The sequence below is a fragment of the Neltuma alba genome, unplaced genomic scaffold (assembly GCF_004799145.2).
Source record: "Neltuma alba isolate B1F8T4 unplaced genomic scaffold, ASM479914v2 tig00012185_pilon, whole genome shotgun sequence".
Taxonomy (NCBI): Eukaryota; Viridiplantae; Streptophyta; class Magnoliopsida; order Fabales; family Fabaceae; genus Neltuma; species Neltuma alba.
Window position 1 is genome coordinate 485,800 of NW_021636727.1, and position 19,722 is coordinate 505,521.

The 19,722-nt window shown below is 36.9% G+C and overlaps 1 protein-coding gene across 1 annotated transcript; it reads left to right on the forward strand.

Moving 5' to 3' along the window:
- The first annotated feature begins 1,911 nt into the window (after positions 1–1,911).
- On the forward strand, positions 1,912–5,042 carry LOC114724360 (receptor-like protein EIX2). Its single transcript, XM_028910699.1, has one exon. The coding sequence runs from the start codon at positions 1,912–1,914 to the stop codon at positions 4,924–4,926; it is 3,015 nt and encodes a 1,004-aa protein (XP_028766532.1). The 3' UTR covers positions 4,927–5,042.
- Positions 5,043–19,722: the final 14,680 nt, after the last annotated feature.

Sequence of the window (19,722 nt, forward strand, 5' to 3'; positions counted from 1 at the left end):
TCCTGCACTGCAGAAATAGCTATATTGAAATGTTTAAAGTATATTGTTGATTAGTAATGCACGCCTAGCTAGGCAATTTCATATGGTGTGGGAGCATCATTTTACTTTATTCATTTGTGACATTTTGATGGATATCTATGTCTAAAAGATATGTTCTCCAAGCAGTGCCACGACATTTCTACAAACTCAAGTTAATATTAAAAATAACACATTTAAAATAGGTCTTTCCTTTTGGTGGGGCTGGACACGGAGAAATTGATATTCATTACTGTGTCAAATTATTGATTTGGCCAGGTCAACATGGAGAACTTGAATGTTGGCGAGTGTGTTAAGTTATTGAGTTTGACTTAGTCATTGAACATGTTTCTTCAAACAAAAAGGTTATTAAATGCTTCCGCTCTTCCAAATTATAAGAAATATGCAGTTCTTGAATTATTGGAACGTGCCTCTCATGCATGATGCTCTTTGTATGAGTGATATTTTTATGTTATTTTAAGGGTACTTATTAGCTGGCCAATGCTAATAAGCAAGACATGTATTTAATTTGTACGAAACCTTGGTTTTTCAAAAAATATGATCCTTCTAGATCCATAAAAACAGACCAACATTAATCGTCCACCTAATCAGTTACTACCTTCAGTCTTAAATATAACATCTAATTTATACTACAAATTACTACTTCAATTTCTTAATATAAAACTCGGTTGATTAATTTGGAAAAATTAAAGAAGTTATTAAATTACTTTAAAGTACTTATATTTATGGTTTTTCTTCAAATTAATTTGCCTCACTTATAAATTGATATATAATCTAATGATACATGTACAAATAAGTATTTTAGAGAAATCATGTAACATGTGTGTTATAATTAAGTAATTTAATAATATTCTTAATCTCTTCAAATTAGTCAATTAGATCCTACATTGAAAATCAAAGATAATAGATCTTATATTTAAGACAAGAGGTAGTATATTATTTTGCATGAACAGTAATCTTGTATCCATCGATCAAGACAAGGAGAAATGATGTATGCCATTCCAATATGACAAGTATGAGAGGCATCAAAACACATTATTTAAATCATAGGCAATTCACGGGTAGATCATTGAGCGTTCATTTTTCTGTTCTCCTGTTGGTTTTTTATTTTTTTTCCAATGGGCCGGCCATATAAGCCAATTGAATGTTGACGAGTTTGTTAAATTATTGAGTTTGACATGGTCATTCTAAATGTTGCTTCAAACAAAAGGGTATTAAATAGTGAGTCCTAGATTAAATAATAAGAAATATATGCAGTGCTATAAACTTCTTGGAACGAACCTCAAGACGCTCTCTGTATATATAAGTAATATCTTTACGTTCCACTGCTGATATAAGCAAGCCATGTATTTGGTAGAAACCTCAGTTAGTCAAAGTATGATCCTTTTGGATTACGATAAATAAATAAATTATCATTGTTTATTTCCATCGTCCCCCTAATTGACCGTTTGATTTATATGAAAAATACAATTATCTTGTATCCACCGAACAGGACATGAGAGGCAAAAATTGTGGTATGAGTTAACCCCACAATCACAAGTAAAATACTCCTCCGGTCCTTATTATAAGACCCAATTTGACTTTTTATTTGGTCCTAATTATAAGACCCAATCCATTTTGTCTCTTATATTTATACATTTTTTTCCAAGATAATCCTTCTAATAATGATAGTTTTAGCCAATATACTTAATTAGCAAGGATATTTTAGGAATGACAACACTTATTTATTATAAATAACCAACTTAACTTAATCTCCTCAAATAAGTCAATGGGTCTTATAATTAGGACCGGAGGAGTATATGATTTTGTGTGATCATGAGTGTATATATATGAGTTTTCTGTGTCAAAGAAAAAGCCACAAATCACAGGCAGAATATGGGTAAATCTTTGTGTGTCCATTTTGCTATCTTCTTATTATTGTCCGAATTTGCACATTTATGCTTGTGTAAAACTTCGAGTGAAAAATGCTTAGAACGAGAGAAGCAAGCTCTTCTAGATTTCAAAGCTACCATTGTTGATCCATCAAATAGGCTTTCTTCTTGGAATAATTCCAATAATGATTGTTGCAATTGGAATGGAGTGGCTTGTGACAATCTTACTGGCCATGTTATCAAGCTTGATCTAAATCCATGCCGCCGTTCTTGTGACTTCAGCCAACTCGTTCTTGAAGCTTCACACGTTGATCCGTCTCTTCTGCAACTAGAACGCCTAAGTTACTTGGACTTGAGTCAAAACCAATTTCATGCCTCTCCAATTCCCTTCTTCTTCGCTTCTATGCATAATCTAAGATATCTCTCTCTTTCCAATGCTAATTTTAGTGGGAAGATTCCTTATAATCTCAGTAATCTCACCAGCCTAATCCATCTCGATCTCAGCTCCAATGATTTCCAAGTCAATGACATGAATTGGCTTTCTGGGCTTCGATCGCTACAAGAACTTGACATGAATGGTATTGACCTTGGAAAAGCACATGATCTATTCCAGGTACTTTACAAGCTTCCTTCTTTATCACAGTTATCTTTAGTTTACTGTGGAATTCACACATTGATCCCTCTTCGCCGCTCTCTTAATTTCTCCTACATTCCAAGGGTTCAAGTGTTGTACCTTACTGATAATGCAATAGATAGTCAAAGTCTAGATGTTGTTCAAAACATGACTTCTATTGGAGTCCTTGACCTTTCTTTCAACACTATCAGTTCATTGCCAATGTGGTTGAGTAAATTTGATGGCCTTGAGGAACTAAATGTTGCTCAAAATGCACTTTTTGGTCCGTTTCCTCTAGCTCTTCAAAACTCATCTTCCTTAAGAGTGCTTGATCTTTCTTCAAACAATCTTACAGGTTCTGTTCCATCATGGTTAGGCGAGTTAAACAACCTTCACAGCCTATCTCTGGCATCAAATAATCTCACTTCTTTAGAATCTTCTCTATCATTGATTCTCAGGAACATGTGTCGTCTGAGAGCTTTAGATTTCTCAATGAATAAGTTCCAAGGAGAGTCATTTGGAAGTTATGGGTTATCTGGTTGCATTAAGTATGATCTAGAGCAACTTGATTTGAGCTATAACAAGTTTGAAGACAGTTTGCCTTTTTGGTTGGGGAAACTTGAAAATCTAAGAGAGATTCACATATCAATAACCTCATTCTATGGTTCCATTCCCTTATCTGTGCGAAAATTGTCACGCTTGACAAGACTTGATCTTGTTAACAATCGCTTAAATGGATCAATTCCGAGTAGTCTTGGACAACTTGTGAATCTAACTTACTTGCGTCTCTCTGGCAATCAATTGGAAGGGTCTATTCCAAATAGTCTCGCACAACTTGTGGATTTGAAAGTACTTGATCTTTCAAATAATCATATCAAAGGCATCATTCCACAAAGTCTTGGTCAGCTTGTAAATTTGAACCACCTTGTTCTTGCCAAAAATGATTTACATGGAAGCATCCCAAAGACTTTTAGCCAACTTGTGAAGCTAATTCAACTAGATCTTTCTTCAAATAACTTGAAGGGAGAAATTTCTACAATGAAAGATTGGCCTTCATTTGAACAACTCAAAATCTTGAATCTCTATGGTAACCAAATCACCGGATCATTGCCTGAAAACATTGCTGATAGAATGCCTAGCTTGGAGTGTTTGCTTCTTGGAAATAACCTCATAAATGGTTCAATACCAAACTCATTGTGCCAAATTGGCACCTTGTATCAACTTGATCTCTCAAAGAATGAATTGTCTGGAGAAATTCCAGATTGTTGGGGGGACAATCAACAATGGGATGAAATAAACTTGTCATCCAACAAATTATCAGGCGGTTTCCCAAGCACATTTGGTAAGCTTTCCTCGTTGTTCTGGCTGCATTTGAACAATAACAGCCTTCAAGGGGAGCTTCCACTCTCTCTAGGACATTTAAAAAAATTGCTAATTTTGGATGTTGGTGATAATCAATTTGTCGGAAGTATACCACCATGGACTAGGAAAACTTTTCCATCAGTGAAAATTCTTAGACTGCGACAAAATAACTTGAATGGCAGCATTCCTTCACAGATTTGCCAACTCACATCACTCCAAATCTTGGACCTTGCAAGTAACAACTTAACAGGTTCGATACCTGATTGCATTGGCAATCTTAGAGGAATGACCAAATCCTCCATGTCCAATGTAGCCAAGATGAAATTTGATTTTAACATTCTTAAAATTAACTTCATTGATGAGTGGCTTACTAAGGAAGTTGAGCAAGTTTTGAAGGGGACAGTTCTTAGTTATGTCAAAAACCTGAAGTTTGTGGTGAATATGGATTTGTCTGATAACAAACTGGTAGGATATGTTCCTGAAGGAATAATGACTCAACTCACAGGATTGGTTGGCTTAAATCTCTCACACAATCATTTGAAAGGAGAGATTCCTCAAAGAATAGGAAACCTTAAATCACTTGAATCCCTTGATATCTCTTTTAATAACTTTTTTGGCCAAATTCCTGGTACTTTCTGTACTATGTCATTTTTAAGCTACGTAAACTTGTCATACAATAATCTCTCAGGAACTATTCCAGTAGGGAACCAGTGTTTGACATTTATAGAGGGATATAATATTTATGCTGGCAACCCTTATCTTTGTGGAATCCCACTTCTGAATAAGTGTCCTGGCGATGATCAAGTTCCTGAAAGAGAAGGCTCCGAAGAGAAAAATGATTCTGACAAGGTGTGGTTTTACTTTGTAGTAGCACTTGGTTTTGCAGTTGGCTTTTGGGCTTCCATTGGAACTTTAGTGCTAAAGAAAAGCTGGAGATATGCTTGCTTCCGAAGAGTGGAATATGTAGCGGATGAAATATATGTGACCTTTGTACTTAAAGTTGCAAAGCTGAAGAGAATGTACAGAAATTGGGCTGATGATTGACACTGTCATAATATGTTTCCTTTTGTAATTTTGTTTCTTTTAGTCAATAAATTAAATGTTTTAGTATGTGCGTTGTGGTTGTAATAACGTGTCTTGTTACTTTATATAATCTTTGTTCTTTAATTATGCGTGTACGAATTTGCTGTTTATAACATGAATTAGATTGTTTTTCCATTGTCAGCTTGATTTTGTTTCTCCTAATTTGAATTGATTTATATATGACATTGACAACTTATAGTGTTAGATTCATAGCTATAAATATTTTTCGCAGCCAACTTGTTATAAGAATAGTTGTCGCTAATGGATTGGACTATTGGTTATGGGAGAAATGAATATAGCCTCCTTTTTGCCTTAAACCACTTGATTAATTATATGAAAGGAAAATTTTAAATGATAGGAAAATACTTGAATCTTCCCTCTTAATAATTAAACTCTCTGACTCCAAGTAACATAGCCTCTCCAATTTCATGCTTATGTAGTCGCTTCTCATTCTTTTTGCCTTGTTTTATTGTTATCTACAAATGCTTAGCTAGCTAGCAAGAGTGTGACAATTGACTAATATGAGTAACGCCTATCCTGCTATCTATATGTTTAGCACACAATTTCAAATATTTAATCACAGGAATGCTAAATAAACAACTAAGGCAACATTTAAGGCTTCCTAATTTGAGGGAATGGTGGACACAAGATGATACTTTGATTCAAAATTCCTTTCAAGCAAGTTAGACAAGCAACTTGATGAAAACAAATATATGGAAAACCTTTTCCAGCAAGTGAGATACTGAAAGAGAAAACTATGACAAGAGTGAGCAACTTGATTATGATAAATTTATGCGAAACTTTTCCAACAGACAATGTACTGTTAAAGTGGCTTGTTACAGAGTGGAACAACCTTTGGAGGCACAGCTTGCGTGTGGCGGAGCGGTGGTCAAGCGGATTTTTGTCGATCACAATTTGAGAAAGAGCCGCTTGTACACATTTAGAGTGGATAACTTGATCATTGCTTGGAGAATAATCGTTGTTGTTAATGACAAGAGGATTAGAGTCCTTACTCACATGAGTCACAGGAATGTCCAATGAAACCTGCCATGGAACTAGTGCTCGTGTGGCCATATCAATTCCCTGAAAGAACTCCACAAGAGCTAGGGACAAAAGATTTATAACACCATCTTCTAGTCGTAAGTAACATTATTGCAGAAAAGCCCTTTAACGTCGGTTAAAATGGACTTTTCATAATGATTTTGAGAAAGACGTCTATGTCTTCAACGTATTCATGGTTCATGTTCTATGCTCCATGAGAGCGTACAGTAATATTTGATGGGTATGAGTATTTAGAGCAAATGCCTTCAGCTACATATTCCAAAAGAGGGCATACCTGAAAATGAAAAACAACAAGAAAGACTTTAATATTTTGAACATGACTCTCTATTTTATCCATATTTTTTTAAGCTACATTTAATACCGCTTTTCTTCTTCATCATCTTATTTTTTGGAATATAAATGTTAAAAACGTTATCCCACAGGCATCACGAAATCTTTCCAGCGAGAGACTTTTATTTATTTATTTTTTTTCATTTTTCAAACTCGTTACATATTTCTATTATTGTAGACACCCAGCTTTTGATTTAAATATTTTATTTTAAAAATGAAAAAAAGTCGCTTGAGCGATAAGTTTTTGACTTGCAGCTATTACTTCCGTTAATGTTCTTTTGCTCTTTTTTATCGGATGTCCATCATTTAAAGTTCATTGGATATGTTGCTAAATTCGTTTTCTCAAATTTAGTCGCTATAGCTATTTAGAAAACAAATAAATTAAATGATTTTCTTAAAGAGAAGGATGAGTCAATTGTATTATTTTGAAAAAGAATTCAAATCCTTAATTAGGTGGAAATATTGAAGGATTTACTAAATGAAAATCTACTGAAATAATGACTTTGCTAAAATTTACTGAGCAATATAATTGTGTTTGTGTGAATGTTGTAATCCATCATTAATATATACTTGTAACAAACGCAATTAATTGTCTCCTCTTAAAACAAGTGCGCTCCGTTATGCCTCTCTTGAAGAAATTTAAAAACCAAGGAAGGAAATAGGCTCGTGGCTTTTTTTTTTTTTTTCCTTGCAATATTGTCACCATATGTTGGTCATTTTACTAAACTACAATCAGGCCATATGGTTCAAAAAAATTCTCACCATGTAAAGCCACTTTCCATGTAAAAGAAACAAATTTCTAGAGAGTCTACGTATTGATATTAGAAAACCACTGATAGTGTTCTTAGGAATATTCTCGAACACTTCTGGTTTCAAGATAATTGTTAGAAGTTTCGGTTGTTGTTTTGTGTGCAGTAGTGAATTCATGCATGTAATAAATAGCATGAGCATGGTTCTCAAGACAGAAAAACCAAATTAAGCAAACCAGCAAAAAATCATCCTCTGACCCTAAATCCCGGAACCAGTTTCGGTGTTTATTATTTTGATGAGTACTTTAAGCTCATCAAATGTGGATCCTTCATATCTCATTTGAATGATTTAAATTTGATTTCTTATTTATTTTTATTTGTTTAAAATAATTATTTTGATATGTATAGAATCTAAAATAAAGATAATTTCTTAACTATCATTATTTAAAAAAATAATTTCTCTATTTAAAAATGTAAGATAAATAACACAATAGATTGAAAACATACCGGGTCGGGTCGGTCGGATCTTCTTAGCTCACGCTTAAGCTAGACTATAAAAGTCTGAGCTTTTAAGTGCACAGCAGAGCACCTCTTTTGCAAGAAAGAAAATAAGAGAGAGAGAGAGAGAGAGTAGGAAAGCTCTACTACTTGAGTGATTTGAACTGATGGGGGGAAGCCTCTATTTATAGCTTTTGTCAGGGATATTTTGGGTAGTATAAAAATATCCACTGAGCCCATCAGATAAAATCAGAGATAAGATATAATATATCCTTATCTCATAATATCATGATATTTGAATTTAAATCCAGAATCAATCACAATTAATTCTAAATATATATACTTAATATATATTTAATCTACACAATATAAATTAATTAATTTAATATAAATTAATTAGATTTATATCGTAACCGATTGGATATGATTCAGGATGTTTGACCAAGTCAAACATATCACAATATCACTTGGATATTGACTGATATATTCTCTTTATACCCGGTCAAATAATCCGGCCCATCAAGGGCGGATCCAAGCCCAAAAATCTAACATCTCCCACTTGCACTTGATGGGCTGCCCATCGTGCGATAGCTAAATCTTTCATTGCTTCATACTAGGTGTCTGCCGTGACCGCATGGGCATGATGTCATCGATTCGGGCACCTATGCACTAGAATCCTTTATGCAGGACCAGCACACAAGAACACCCTTGGTGTACCTGCAAATTGTATGCTTGTTGCCTCGAATGCCCTAGTTTTATCCATACACTTTACTTGTGGCATATCTAATCCCTCTCGAGTTATTTTGTTTACTCAGATTGCCTTCTCATACGTATGGTATCCACACTTGCTTAGTTGTTTTGTTCAACCTGCAAGGGACATGTCACAGACACCAACGTAGATGTGTATTTCAGGATAAATCTTCCTTCTGACTATTCATCATTTAGATTTGGCATAGTCGCTTTCTCAGTCTTGACCCGTTAGATCGCATCATTCTTGACCATGGGGTTTAGGCTAGAGTAGCTGCCACTAAACCAAAACCTTGTGATGTTGTCTAAGTCTTAAGGGCATTATGAAAGGTTTTATTTCCTTTCTGGGACTCACACCGTAATGGATCAGGGATCTTCCATCTACGTCCCTTGTTGCGGATTTGAGTGAGCTCATGCAGTATGAATTGCATGCTACAGTGCTCAATCCACTAAGTGGAGTATGTCGTTTTTGGTTTTAATAGCACCGTACAAACTTAAGTTCTAAATGCACTCCAACATTTGAACCAGGAGCTCTTTCATCACAACTATATATGACGTCTTACTAGTGAAGAGTTCCTTGTCTGGCTACAGGTCTCATGGATGACACATTATCCATGATTCGGCCCAAACTTTTATGGGTCTCATCTCAGTCTAGCTGAGGTGACATTTGTGCAGTGATTCTTCTCTACCATCTCATGGTGATCATCTGTTGTCAAACCTTCTATATCCCATGAGAACATAGCGAGGCGGTTGCTCGTGTGAGTGAGCCAACCTTGTGACCTGTACGACATATTTGTATTGCATACCTTGTGCCTATGCATGTATAAATACACAAATATACAAGAAAAATTTCTTTGAACTAGATAAAATGCATTGAATTACTAAGTAAGAGGAAAAAGGTTCAGTACAACATGCCTTGTACTTGCGTATTTGAACAAAAAAGGATCAAAAAGAAAAAGGGGTTCAATACATCATACTCTACGCATGCCCAAGGCCTTTACATGCTTGACGAAAGGATCTCTAGCTATAGGCTTGGTTAGGGGATCTGCCAACATCTTATAAGTGGACAAGTATTGAACTGTCACTTGTTTCTTAGCGATCATATCCCTTACAAAGTGATATTTTATGTCTATATGCTTAGTACGATTGTGGTACTTAGGGTCCTTGGCATAGGCTATTGCTGCTTGACTATCGCAGTGAATCAGAGTTGGTCCCTCACTCCCACCATGGATTCCCAATCGTACTAAGAATCTTTTGAGCCACACAGCTTCTTGGACAGCTGCAGAACAAGCTACATATTCTGCTTCCATGGATGAAAGAGACACACACGTTTGTTTCTTGCTGCTCCAGGAGATTGCTCCCTTATTCAGAAGGAAAGCATAGCCTGACGTCGAGTGTCGCTCGTCCAGGTCTCCTGCCCAATCAGCATCGGAATAACCCTCCGCACGGAGGCCATTTCCTTGATAGCATAGCTCATAGTCCATGGTTCCTTTTAGATATCTCATAATCCTCTTTACAGCTTCCCAGTGTTTGACTCCTGGATTGGATTGGAATCAACTCACAAGTCCGACTGCGAAGCATATGTCTGGCCTGGTACACAACATGGCGTACATTAGGCTGCCTACGGCACTTGAGTATGGGACTCTCTTCATGCGCTCTATATCGCATTGTTTTGTAGGGTGCATTTCCTCACTTAGGTTATGTCCCTTAACCACAGGGGTATCCATAGGCTTGCAGTCTCTCATATTGAAACGCTCAAGAATCTTTGCTATGTATGTCTTTTGTGACAATGACAGCAATTTTCTAGAACGATCTCTTCTTATCTTAACACCTAAGATATATTCTGCTTCGCCCATGTCTTTCATCTCGAAGTTCAAGGATAACCACTCTTTGATCATCTTTATTAGTTTCAGATTGCTACCAGCTAGTAGTATGTCGTCGACATAGAGGGATAGAATGACAAGGTTGTCTCCAAACCACTTGATATAAATGCAGTGATCTTCCTCGATCATTTCAAAGTCATAGGAGCTTATAGCTTTGTGGAACCTTAAGTACCACTGCCTAGATGATTGCTTGAGTCCATAAATGGATCTCAAGAGTTTACAAACCTTTTGTTTGTTCCCTTTCTATATGAAGCCCTCAGGCTGTTCTATATAGATTTCCTCATCTAGTTCTCCATTCAAGAAAGCGGTTTTTACATCCATATGATGTAACTCTAAGTCTAAACTTGCTACTAAAGCCAGTATCAGTCGTATCGAGTTGAAACGTACAAGGTGAGAAGGTGTCTGCGTAATCCACTCCTTCCCATTGTGTATACCCTTTGGCAACTAACCTTGCTTTTGGTTTATCAATTGATCCATCAGCCTTACGTTGTACTTGAGAACTCACTTGCTCCCAATTGCCTTTCGGCCAGGTGGTAGATCAACTAATTCCCATACTTGGTTGGATTCCATGGAATCCATTTCCTCTTGTAAGGCCTTCTGCCATTTTTCCTTAGCAGGTCCTGTTAGTGCTTCTTTAACACTTACGGGGTCTCCTTCATCGTTTTCTGGACTAACGATGAAGGTTGCTCCTTCAATTGAGAAGCGTCTCTTAGGAGTTTTGTCTCTGTTACTTCTCCTAAGTGGGGTTGTTGTAGGACTTACTTCCTGTGACTCCTGTGACTGGGTTAAACCTTGTTTGTGAAAATGGCTCAACCCTCCCACTCAGATCAGTAGACTGAGGAACACTTGTGTACCTCATTGCCATCATCCTCATAAAGACGGCTTGTTCGATCAATACTCCCTCTGCTAAGGATATTCGGTTCTATGAATGTGCGTCCCTTGACTCTATCTCAGTCACTGAGCCGTCATCATTTTCACAAATGAAGACATACCCTTAGAGTTCTTAGAGTATCTTATGAGATACACACTTTTTGCCCCTTGGTTCTAGCTTGTCATATTTATGGGAAGAAATACGAATATAGGCCGTTGACCCCCATGGTCTTAGGATGCTTAGATCGGTTTGTGGTTTGTCCATGATTCATAAGGGGTTGTAGTGACTGATTTAGAAGGCACTCGGTTAAGTATGAATGGGGCAGTTAAAGAGCATCTCCCAATATGAGATTGGAAGCTCAGCTTGTGCCATCATTGATCTAACCATATCGAGGAGAGTTCTATTTCTCCTTTCAGCAACTCCGTTCTATTGAGGAGTGCCAGGGATTGTTAGTTGCCTAACAATACCCCTTTCTTCACAGAGCTCCTTGAACTGATCAGAGAGGTATTCTCGGGCCTCAGTCAGTTCTTAAGGCTTGATTCTTGAACCTAGCTGATTTTTCCACTAGATTGAGATATTTTCTAAAGCACTCTAATGCCTCAGATTTCCTTGTGCTCTTTGCTAGCAAGGCAATGTTCACACAGAGACATTTCTTTTTGGACATCGTTTCCTAGCAAACCCTCTTTTGCCAGTTTGGTCATTGCGTTCTTAACCATATGTCCTAATCTAGGTGCCATATTATACGTAATTGACATTCGGAAGAAAGTGCATAGCAAGAACTAGAAAAATTATCATTGAAATTTTCTAAAACAAAGAAGAAACCATCCGAAACATAACCAGAAACTGAAAAATGGTCCCATACGAAATGTCTACTGTGAAATCATGAAAAAAGAGACATTGAAACGAAATCTAACTAAGGAAATAAAAGACACAAGATTTCGTCGGGATTTCCGGAGCGTAGAGGACATTTTGCAGGACTAGGGTCTTCCTCCTCATGCAGGTCAGCTCACAAGTAACCGATCCCTTTGACTTCTACTCTCGCGTTGTTCCCAAACATAAAGCCATCTACTTCTTGCTGGTAACCGATGTGAAATTCTGTAAGTTCCACGATCTTTGCTCACGTGGTCTGTGGCCCCTGAGTCTATAACCCAAACAGGATTAGTTTCAGCAATAAACGCAAGTGCTAGAAATATAAGAGAAATGTATTGAATCTGAATCCAATACCTTTTCTGCTCAGGGCAGTCCTTGGCATAATGCCCTTTGTTGGCAAGCATAGCATTGATGGTTGCTATGTTCGCTTCTTGCAGGTTTTTGCCTTTCTGAAGGAACTCTTTCCCTTCTTTACTTTAGGGCCGCCTTTCTTATTTTGAGAGCCTTTGCTTCTCTTGGACTGGTTTTGGGAGGTTGCCCCTCCCTTTCCTTCAGTTAAATATGCCTTACTAACAGGCTTCACAGTTTCTATCCAATCAGCCTCCAGTTGGATGGTGGCGAGCTACATCAGCAAAGGTTTTTTATACTCTCATTATGAGTAATGGTGTGCTCATGGTATCCCAACTTGCTGGGAGAGATCTCATGACAGCTTGAATCTGTTGCTTATCAGATAAGGCGCCTCCGGCTTCCTTAAGCTCCCTGATTAAGTTCTGCATTGCCCTTAGGTGATGCCTTATGGGAGTGTTAGGACCCAGCTTGAAATTATCAAGTTTGACGGTGAGTCTCCTAAGCCTCGCAGCAGAGGTACCGTCAAATTCGGATTTCAGTGCTGCCCACATGGCAGAGGTGGAAGGGTGTGTTTCGAATTGCACCAACACATCGTCAGTCATGGCACTCAGCATGGTAATTCTGGCGATAGTGTCCCTTCTTTTCCAGGCCGCGTAGCGTCCTGGTCCCTTCGATGCATTCGCCTCAGGCTCTGGAAGAAAAGTAGTCAACACATCAGTGACTTCTTGTTCTTCGAGGACATACGATATCTTACGACGCCATATGCTGTAATTGTCTCTTCAGCTTGTCACCTCCTACGAGGTCAGCTATAATGGACTTGATTCCTCTTTGAGACATCGTGCTATCACATAGACAACAATGCATTTAGTACGGTATGCAATACACACACTTTATTCAAGTAGGTTATAGGTCGTCCGGATAAGAGTCTCACCATTTCATGATCAGGAGACAACTAGGTTGGCTCCCATCCCATTACTCCTGGTTAGTCTCTACCTTTCTTACCTCTGACTTTCCTTGAAACATATCCCTAATTGGAGTTTTCCTCCTGAAAACTCCCTCTCAAATAAATCCCAGAAAAAGAGTGCATCTTGCTCATTGACAACATTTGTTTAGCATAATAAGTCAATTTTGATGCTTGTATTCATCAGCATGCTTTTTTGCTATCTGTTCTATTAAGTTTGTGTCCTTGGGTATGCAGACTTCTTTCTCTTATTGGTCAGGAACACATTTCCTTTCACCACTACTCCCCTCAGGTATATTAGAGTTTACTTGTGATTGAGGCGCTTTTCTTTTATTTGTACTTTCGGCAGCATAATAATTTGAAGATTTCGGATCATCAGAAAGAGGAGAATAAGTTGGATATTTTCCCAAAAGAGGAGTTAGAATTTGAGTTTGAGTTGGCCATTTCCTAAACCCAAAAGAACAAGTTAAGAAAAATAAAAATAAATATTCAAAACATTTCTTTGCTATTTTTCCTACCCAAAAGGTCATAAAAAATAGGCACATAATATATCAATTTATTGCTCATGATTTTAGAAATATTTCAGGTCAAACAGGGCTCAAAAATAGCCCCTCACGCGCCCTCACGCGCCCCAATAAACATTAAATTTTTTTAAAAAAAATAAAGGGTAGGCTCGCCCACTCTCGGGACCGGCGCGTGTCAACACGCGTCGCCTATCCGGCCTTTCGCCGTTACCTGACCTATTCCATCTGATTCCTCACGTCTTAAGGAGTCTATATATGTGCTTTTTATGACCAAAGGGTCCCTAGGTGGACTCCACACGCCCACATGGCGCGTCCAAAAAATCCGAAAAAAAAATCCTTTTTTTTTTTAAAATTTTTTTTAAAAAAATTTTGGGTCGAGTCGATAGGCAGGGAGGATCCGGGTCCACAGACCCGAAACGTAGCGTTTCACTTCAAGTGAAACGCCGCGTCCTGGCCAGCCCAAAACGATGCCGTTTTGGGCTGGTCAGGTCGTCCCTGACCTCCAGCCAGGTCGCTCCAGATCCGGCTGGAGCTCCGGCGGGTCCGTCGCGACCTGCCATTTTCAAACAGTGATATCTTCCTCTTCCGAGCTCCGTTTTATGCATTTTAGGTGTCTATGAACTCGTATTTTCATGCTCTACAACTCTATGGGTTCATTTTCTTTAAAAAACATCATTTTTAAAGACCCAAAAAAATGGTTCGAACGGCCGACGTTGGAAGCTTTAGAAAGAAGACTTCGGTCACGTTTTTGAACCTTACGAAATAATAGGTAATGTTTTCGAACTTCACTTATATAAACGGAGTGTGTATCTGAGTTTAAAACACAAGCATGTAGAGTTCGAATTGCATACGGCATATTCATGATGCAGCGGAAAAAATGAGCGTGTATTATATATATGCACACATATATTGAGAGCCTCAAGAACATCTCGGCTCTGATACCAATGTAAGATAAATAACACAATAGATTGAAAACATACCGGGTCGGATCTCGGGTTGGGTCAGTCGGATCTTCTTAGCTCACGCTTAAGCTAGACTATAAAAGTCTGAGCTTTTAAGTGCACAACAGAGCACCTCTTTTGCAAGAAAGAAAATAAGAGAGAGAGAGATAGTAGGAAAGCTCTACTACTGGAGTGATTTGAACTGATGGGGGGAAGCCTCTATTTATAGCTTTTGTCAGGGATATTTTGGGTAGTATAAAAATATCCACTGAGCCCATCAGATAAAATCAGAGATAAGATATAATATATCCTTATCTCATAATATCATGATATTTGAATTTAAATCCAGAATCAATCACAATTAATTCTAAATATATATATACTTAATATATATTTAATCTACACAATATAAATTAATTAATTTAATATAAATTAATTAGATTTATATCGTAACCGATTGGATATGATTCAGGGTGTTTGACCAAGTCAAACATATCACAATATCGTTTGGATATTTGACTGATATATTCTCTTTATACCCGGTCAAATAATCCGGCCCATCAAGGGCGGATCCAAGTCCAAAAATCTAACAAAAAATAATTAATTAAAGATTTTAAATTTGGACTGTTCAAATCAATATATAGACCGTCTAGATCTGATGAGCTTATAGTGCTCATCAAAGTGATGAGCACTAAAACCAGTTCCTAAATCTCCTCTTCAGATTTGATACTCTACATCTCTTTTTAGTTACTCCTTTAGTTCTAAATATAAGACCTTTTTTGTAATGTAATTTACATTACAAAATAGGTCTTATATTTAGGACCAGAGGAGTATTTGCCTTCACCTCTTTGTTCAATATGCCTCTCTTTTTCATGATTTCTGTTCCCAAATCCTCTCTCCTCTCTTACTTCCCTTCCTTAGAATTTCGAATTATTCTAGAAATGGAAAAGTTTTGTTTTCTTTTTGTGTTTATACTTTCCTAGATTCATAAGTCCTTTATGTTTGTATTCTATTGTAATGGAGATTTGAGAGAGCTTTCCTTCGCTCTATCAAAGCGAGTCTACTGCTGCTACATTAACCGTGCTTGGGTTAGTGAATCCCATTGTGACAATTGAATATACATCATTCCATTATACTATTAAACGATTTTATTGTATATATTGTCATCCTGCTCTCCTCCAGCCTTATACAGGGAGGATGCCTGTCGTGATTTGACCATCTTTTTTCAATCATAGATAATTGCTTATTCATATCTCAAGATCTTGAGATGAGCTTCATTGTAACTACATGCAGCCGTTAAAGAACAGGAAGTTGAATTAGTAAAATAATGTATTCTTATTCAAATTATTTTTGGGTTGCGAAGCAAATTTGTCCCAAAAGTTTTAATCGGGAGCATTAGGCACCTAAAAATTTGTTTGAATTCAATATTACCCCAAAAGTTTAAATTTGTAGCAATTGTGTCCCATATCCTTAAAAATGTTAATGATCAATATCACTATTTTAGTAGTTAATGTTAATTTTTAGTAGTAGGGGCAAAATTTATATAATTTTAAACCTTTGGAACAATATTGAACTCAAAAAAACTTCTGAGTACCCAGCGCTTCTAAGTGAATACTTTCGTGGCTAATTTGCACCTTAACCCAATATTTTTTATCCATCCTTTTTTCCAATGACAAGGCTAACTAATTAAGCTGGCATCTTTTCAATAATCCAAGATTACAGTCATCCAGAACTGCAAAAACACCCTCGTGACAAAAGCATACAAGAAGAAATGTTATCTCACTAGGTGAACAAAAATTTGTTCTGTCCGATTCTTCTCTCAATGAATTCAAGCATAGGAAAAAAACAAATACACGTAACTTTTCACAATTAAAAAGAATTTCTGAGGAGCCTACATGCGATTCTAAAGCATAATACAAATTTGAATTATAATTGCAAGGTGATTCTGAATTTCTTCTTAAATTCACATTTTTCACACACCAAACCAGAACAAATTAAAAGCGTCTGAAGAGAAAAAGGATTTACCCGGGGGGGAACACCACAAATGCCAAAGCTGCTAATGAGGTTCCACTTTTACCGGTGGATAAACGCTCGTGTAAGCGAAATCTTCATCAACATAAGGATGGTAGATCTTCCCACCACTAACATTTTCATGGGTTGCTGATGTTGTTGCTGATTCAGCGTTGGGGTTGAAACCAGCAAGTTGCATTATATTCTCAATCTCTTTAACAACTTCAGCCATTGCTGACCTGTCAAGAATTTTGATTCTAATTTTAGGCAGCATGAGAAATGACTTTAAGAAATCCGTAATAGCTTGTTTCTACGGTCCTTGACAAGAATTTTAATTTTTAAGGGTCTTACCTGTCATTACTCTTCATCTATCACTTTCCCAAATAAGAACATCATAGAGAGTAGAAAGAGTATTCAGAATTAGCAGGAGGCATTTGGAATACAGTGATCTACACCTTGCCAAACGCCTCCTTAGGCTTTTGTTTTTTTTAAGTCGATAGTGAATCACCTGCGTAGAATTCATAGCTATCACTACTAGAAAAAGAGTAAGGGCCGAAAAATTCTGGAGGTTTGTGGATCTGGTTGGAAAGCACGAACGAAATGCTTAAAACTCCAGTTCTGTTGAAACGGTCACTTTGAGATGGGAAGATTTCTACGTCCAAACTAAAGTCAGAAGTAACAGAATTCTGGAATGCGTTGGTCAGAGAAACTGAATCCACTGGCAGGTCATGGGACTGGAAAGTAGTCAACAGGCCAAGCTCAAGATCCTTAACGTAACTTGTGTTTCCAAAGTTTGAGAAACCAGGAGATCTAGAAGTCAGAACTCTTCTATAGGGAAATGCACATTTGCAGTTTGGGCTGGAAACCATGTTAGAAACACAAACACGAGATATACAGTTATTTTCTGGCATTGAATATGTGATATTAGTTTGCGAGCTTTTGCAGTAACTTTGCGAATTGGCTCCTGTTTCAAGACAAATGGGGTTGCCAATTAGTCTGCAAAAACATCAGATAACTTTATTGGAGAAGTGAAACTCGAAACCCTGTTTTATTATTATAGAACTGAATAGTTTGCTAAAGTCAAATTCTTCTTCTCTTAAAGCAATTTTAAGGGCGCACTCGCCCATGATGCTGCCAAAAGAAATAACCCAAAGTTGTTAAGGAGACATGCTATCCCTTCTTACCAAATCAGTTAATTCCCTTTAGTCAAAAGGTAATAGCTTTAGAGTGTGTTTGGGATCACGTTTTGTGATTCCAAATTGACTTCTCACCAGCCAAATTAGCTTCTGGTTACAATTTTTTGTTTGGAATCACGATGGAAAAAAATGAGCTTTATGAAAATAAGTAGTTTTTCGTAGAAGTCATTTTTTGTTGCTTGTGGGATGCATCATGGTGGGGTGGAAAAAAATGAGCTTTATGAAAATGGAATACTCTCTCTCTTGCCTCAAAAGAAGTGCCATTTGCATAGAAAATGACTATGTTATCCACATTTATTTGTTGCAATAATAAAATTTATATCATTTTCAGTCATTTTACATCCAAACTTACTTTTTCATTAATCATCCAAACAAGTTTTAGCTTTTCAAACTGACTTTTTTACAAAACTCAATCCAAACATAAATCACATTACACTATCTAATTTTTATCCAATCTGACTTCTGTAAAAGTCAGATTGAAAAAAAAGTTACTTTTCCACCGCTAATCCAAACACACCCTTAGTCTCTTCCCCCAAGGTCGCATTGACATGAAAATAGCATAAAAAATCTAATAAAATTAGCTGAAAGAAGCTTACAAGACTTTAAAACTGATTCCTCCACTTTCCTGATCAAATTCACCTATGTTGTTATTCTCCAGATCAACAAGATTCATATTGGGTTGGTTGTTGCCGACATCCAAGGTACCATTGAGCTTATTATTCCTCAATACCCTGTTTCCACGTTTCAAAACAATCAGTTTATGACCATAATGTTTTCATACACTTGAAGACAGATTAGCCGCAGATGGACTTGCACAGCCTCTAAATTAGACTGGCTAAATAAGGAGTCCGGTATTTCCCCTTGCAGTCCAGTATTTTCCAATAATCTGCCACACACAATAACTGACTCAAAAGATGGACAGGGAGAAATAGTGGTTGTGTTTGGAGGAAGGAGATAATAAGAACTTACAGTGTAGTTAAATATGGCAAGCTTGAGGCCCATGAAGGGATATTGGAAGGATTAAAAGAGTTGTTGCTCAAATCCTTGCAGATAATTTGATATGTAAATAACATTGCATAAATATAAGCCTATATTCTTCATATGAGGTAATTTTGCAGATCTAATTAAAAGGAAAAAATTTGCAGTTAATTCTCAAGTATAGGATAAATACTTTGGCCAATATAATCAGTATTTTGTTACTTACGCAGAGGCGAATGCATCTAATCCAGTAAGATCAGGCATAGAGCCATTTAGTTTATTGTTGCCTAAATTCCTGGAGAAAAAATATAATCAATATCTTCTCTCACTAACAAGATTCTTGAGGGAAAAAACAAAGAAAACATCTTCAGATAGTTATGAAGTTAAATTTGAACCATTTTTTCTGCATTCTTACAGAACAGTGAGTTTTGTGAGATTTCTGATACTTGAAGGCACTTCTCCAGTCATTTGATTGTGACCATACCGTCTGTTGCCAAAAGAAAACATTCAATAAAGAAAATGTCGCGAAAATCTAATCGATTGTGGATAATAATATCTGTGACAAGGTACTCACACCACCGTCAATGTCTTTATCAATCCAGTAGTGTCTGGAATGCTGCCAACTAGGTGATTGTTGTGAAGAAGCCTCACCAAAAGAACATATGAAATGATCCTCAGTTCATTATTGAAAAACAAAATCACTTGAAATAATCGTAAGGTTACTCCTACATCCACATTTGCCGAGCCCACAACATCACAAAAATATGAACTTTCTAGTTTTAATGAACC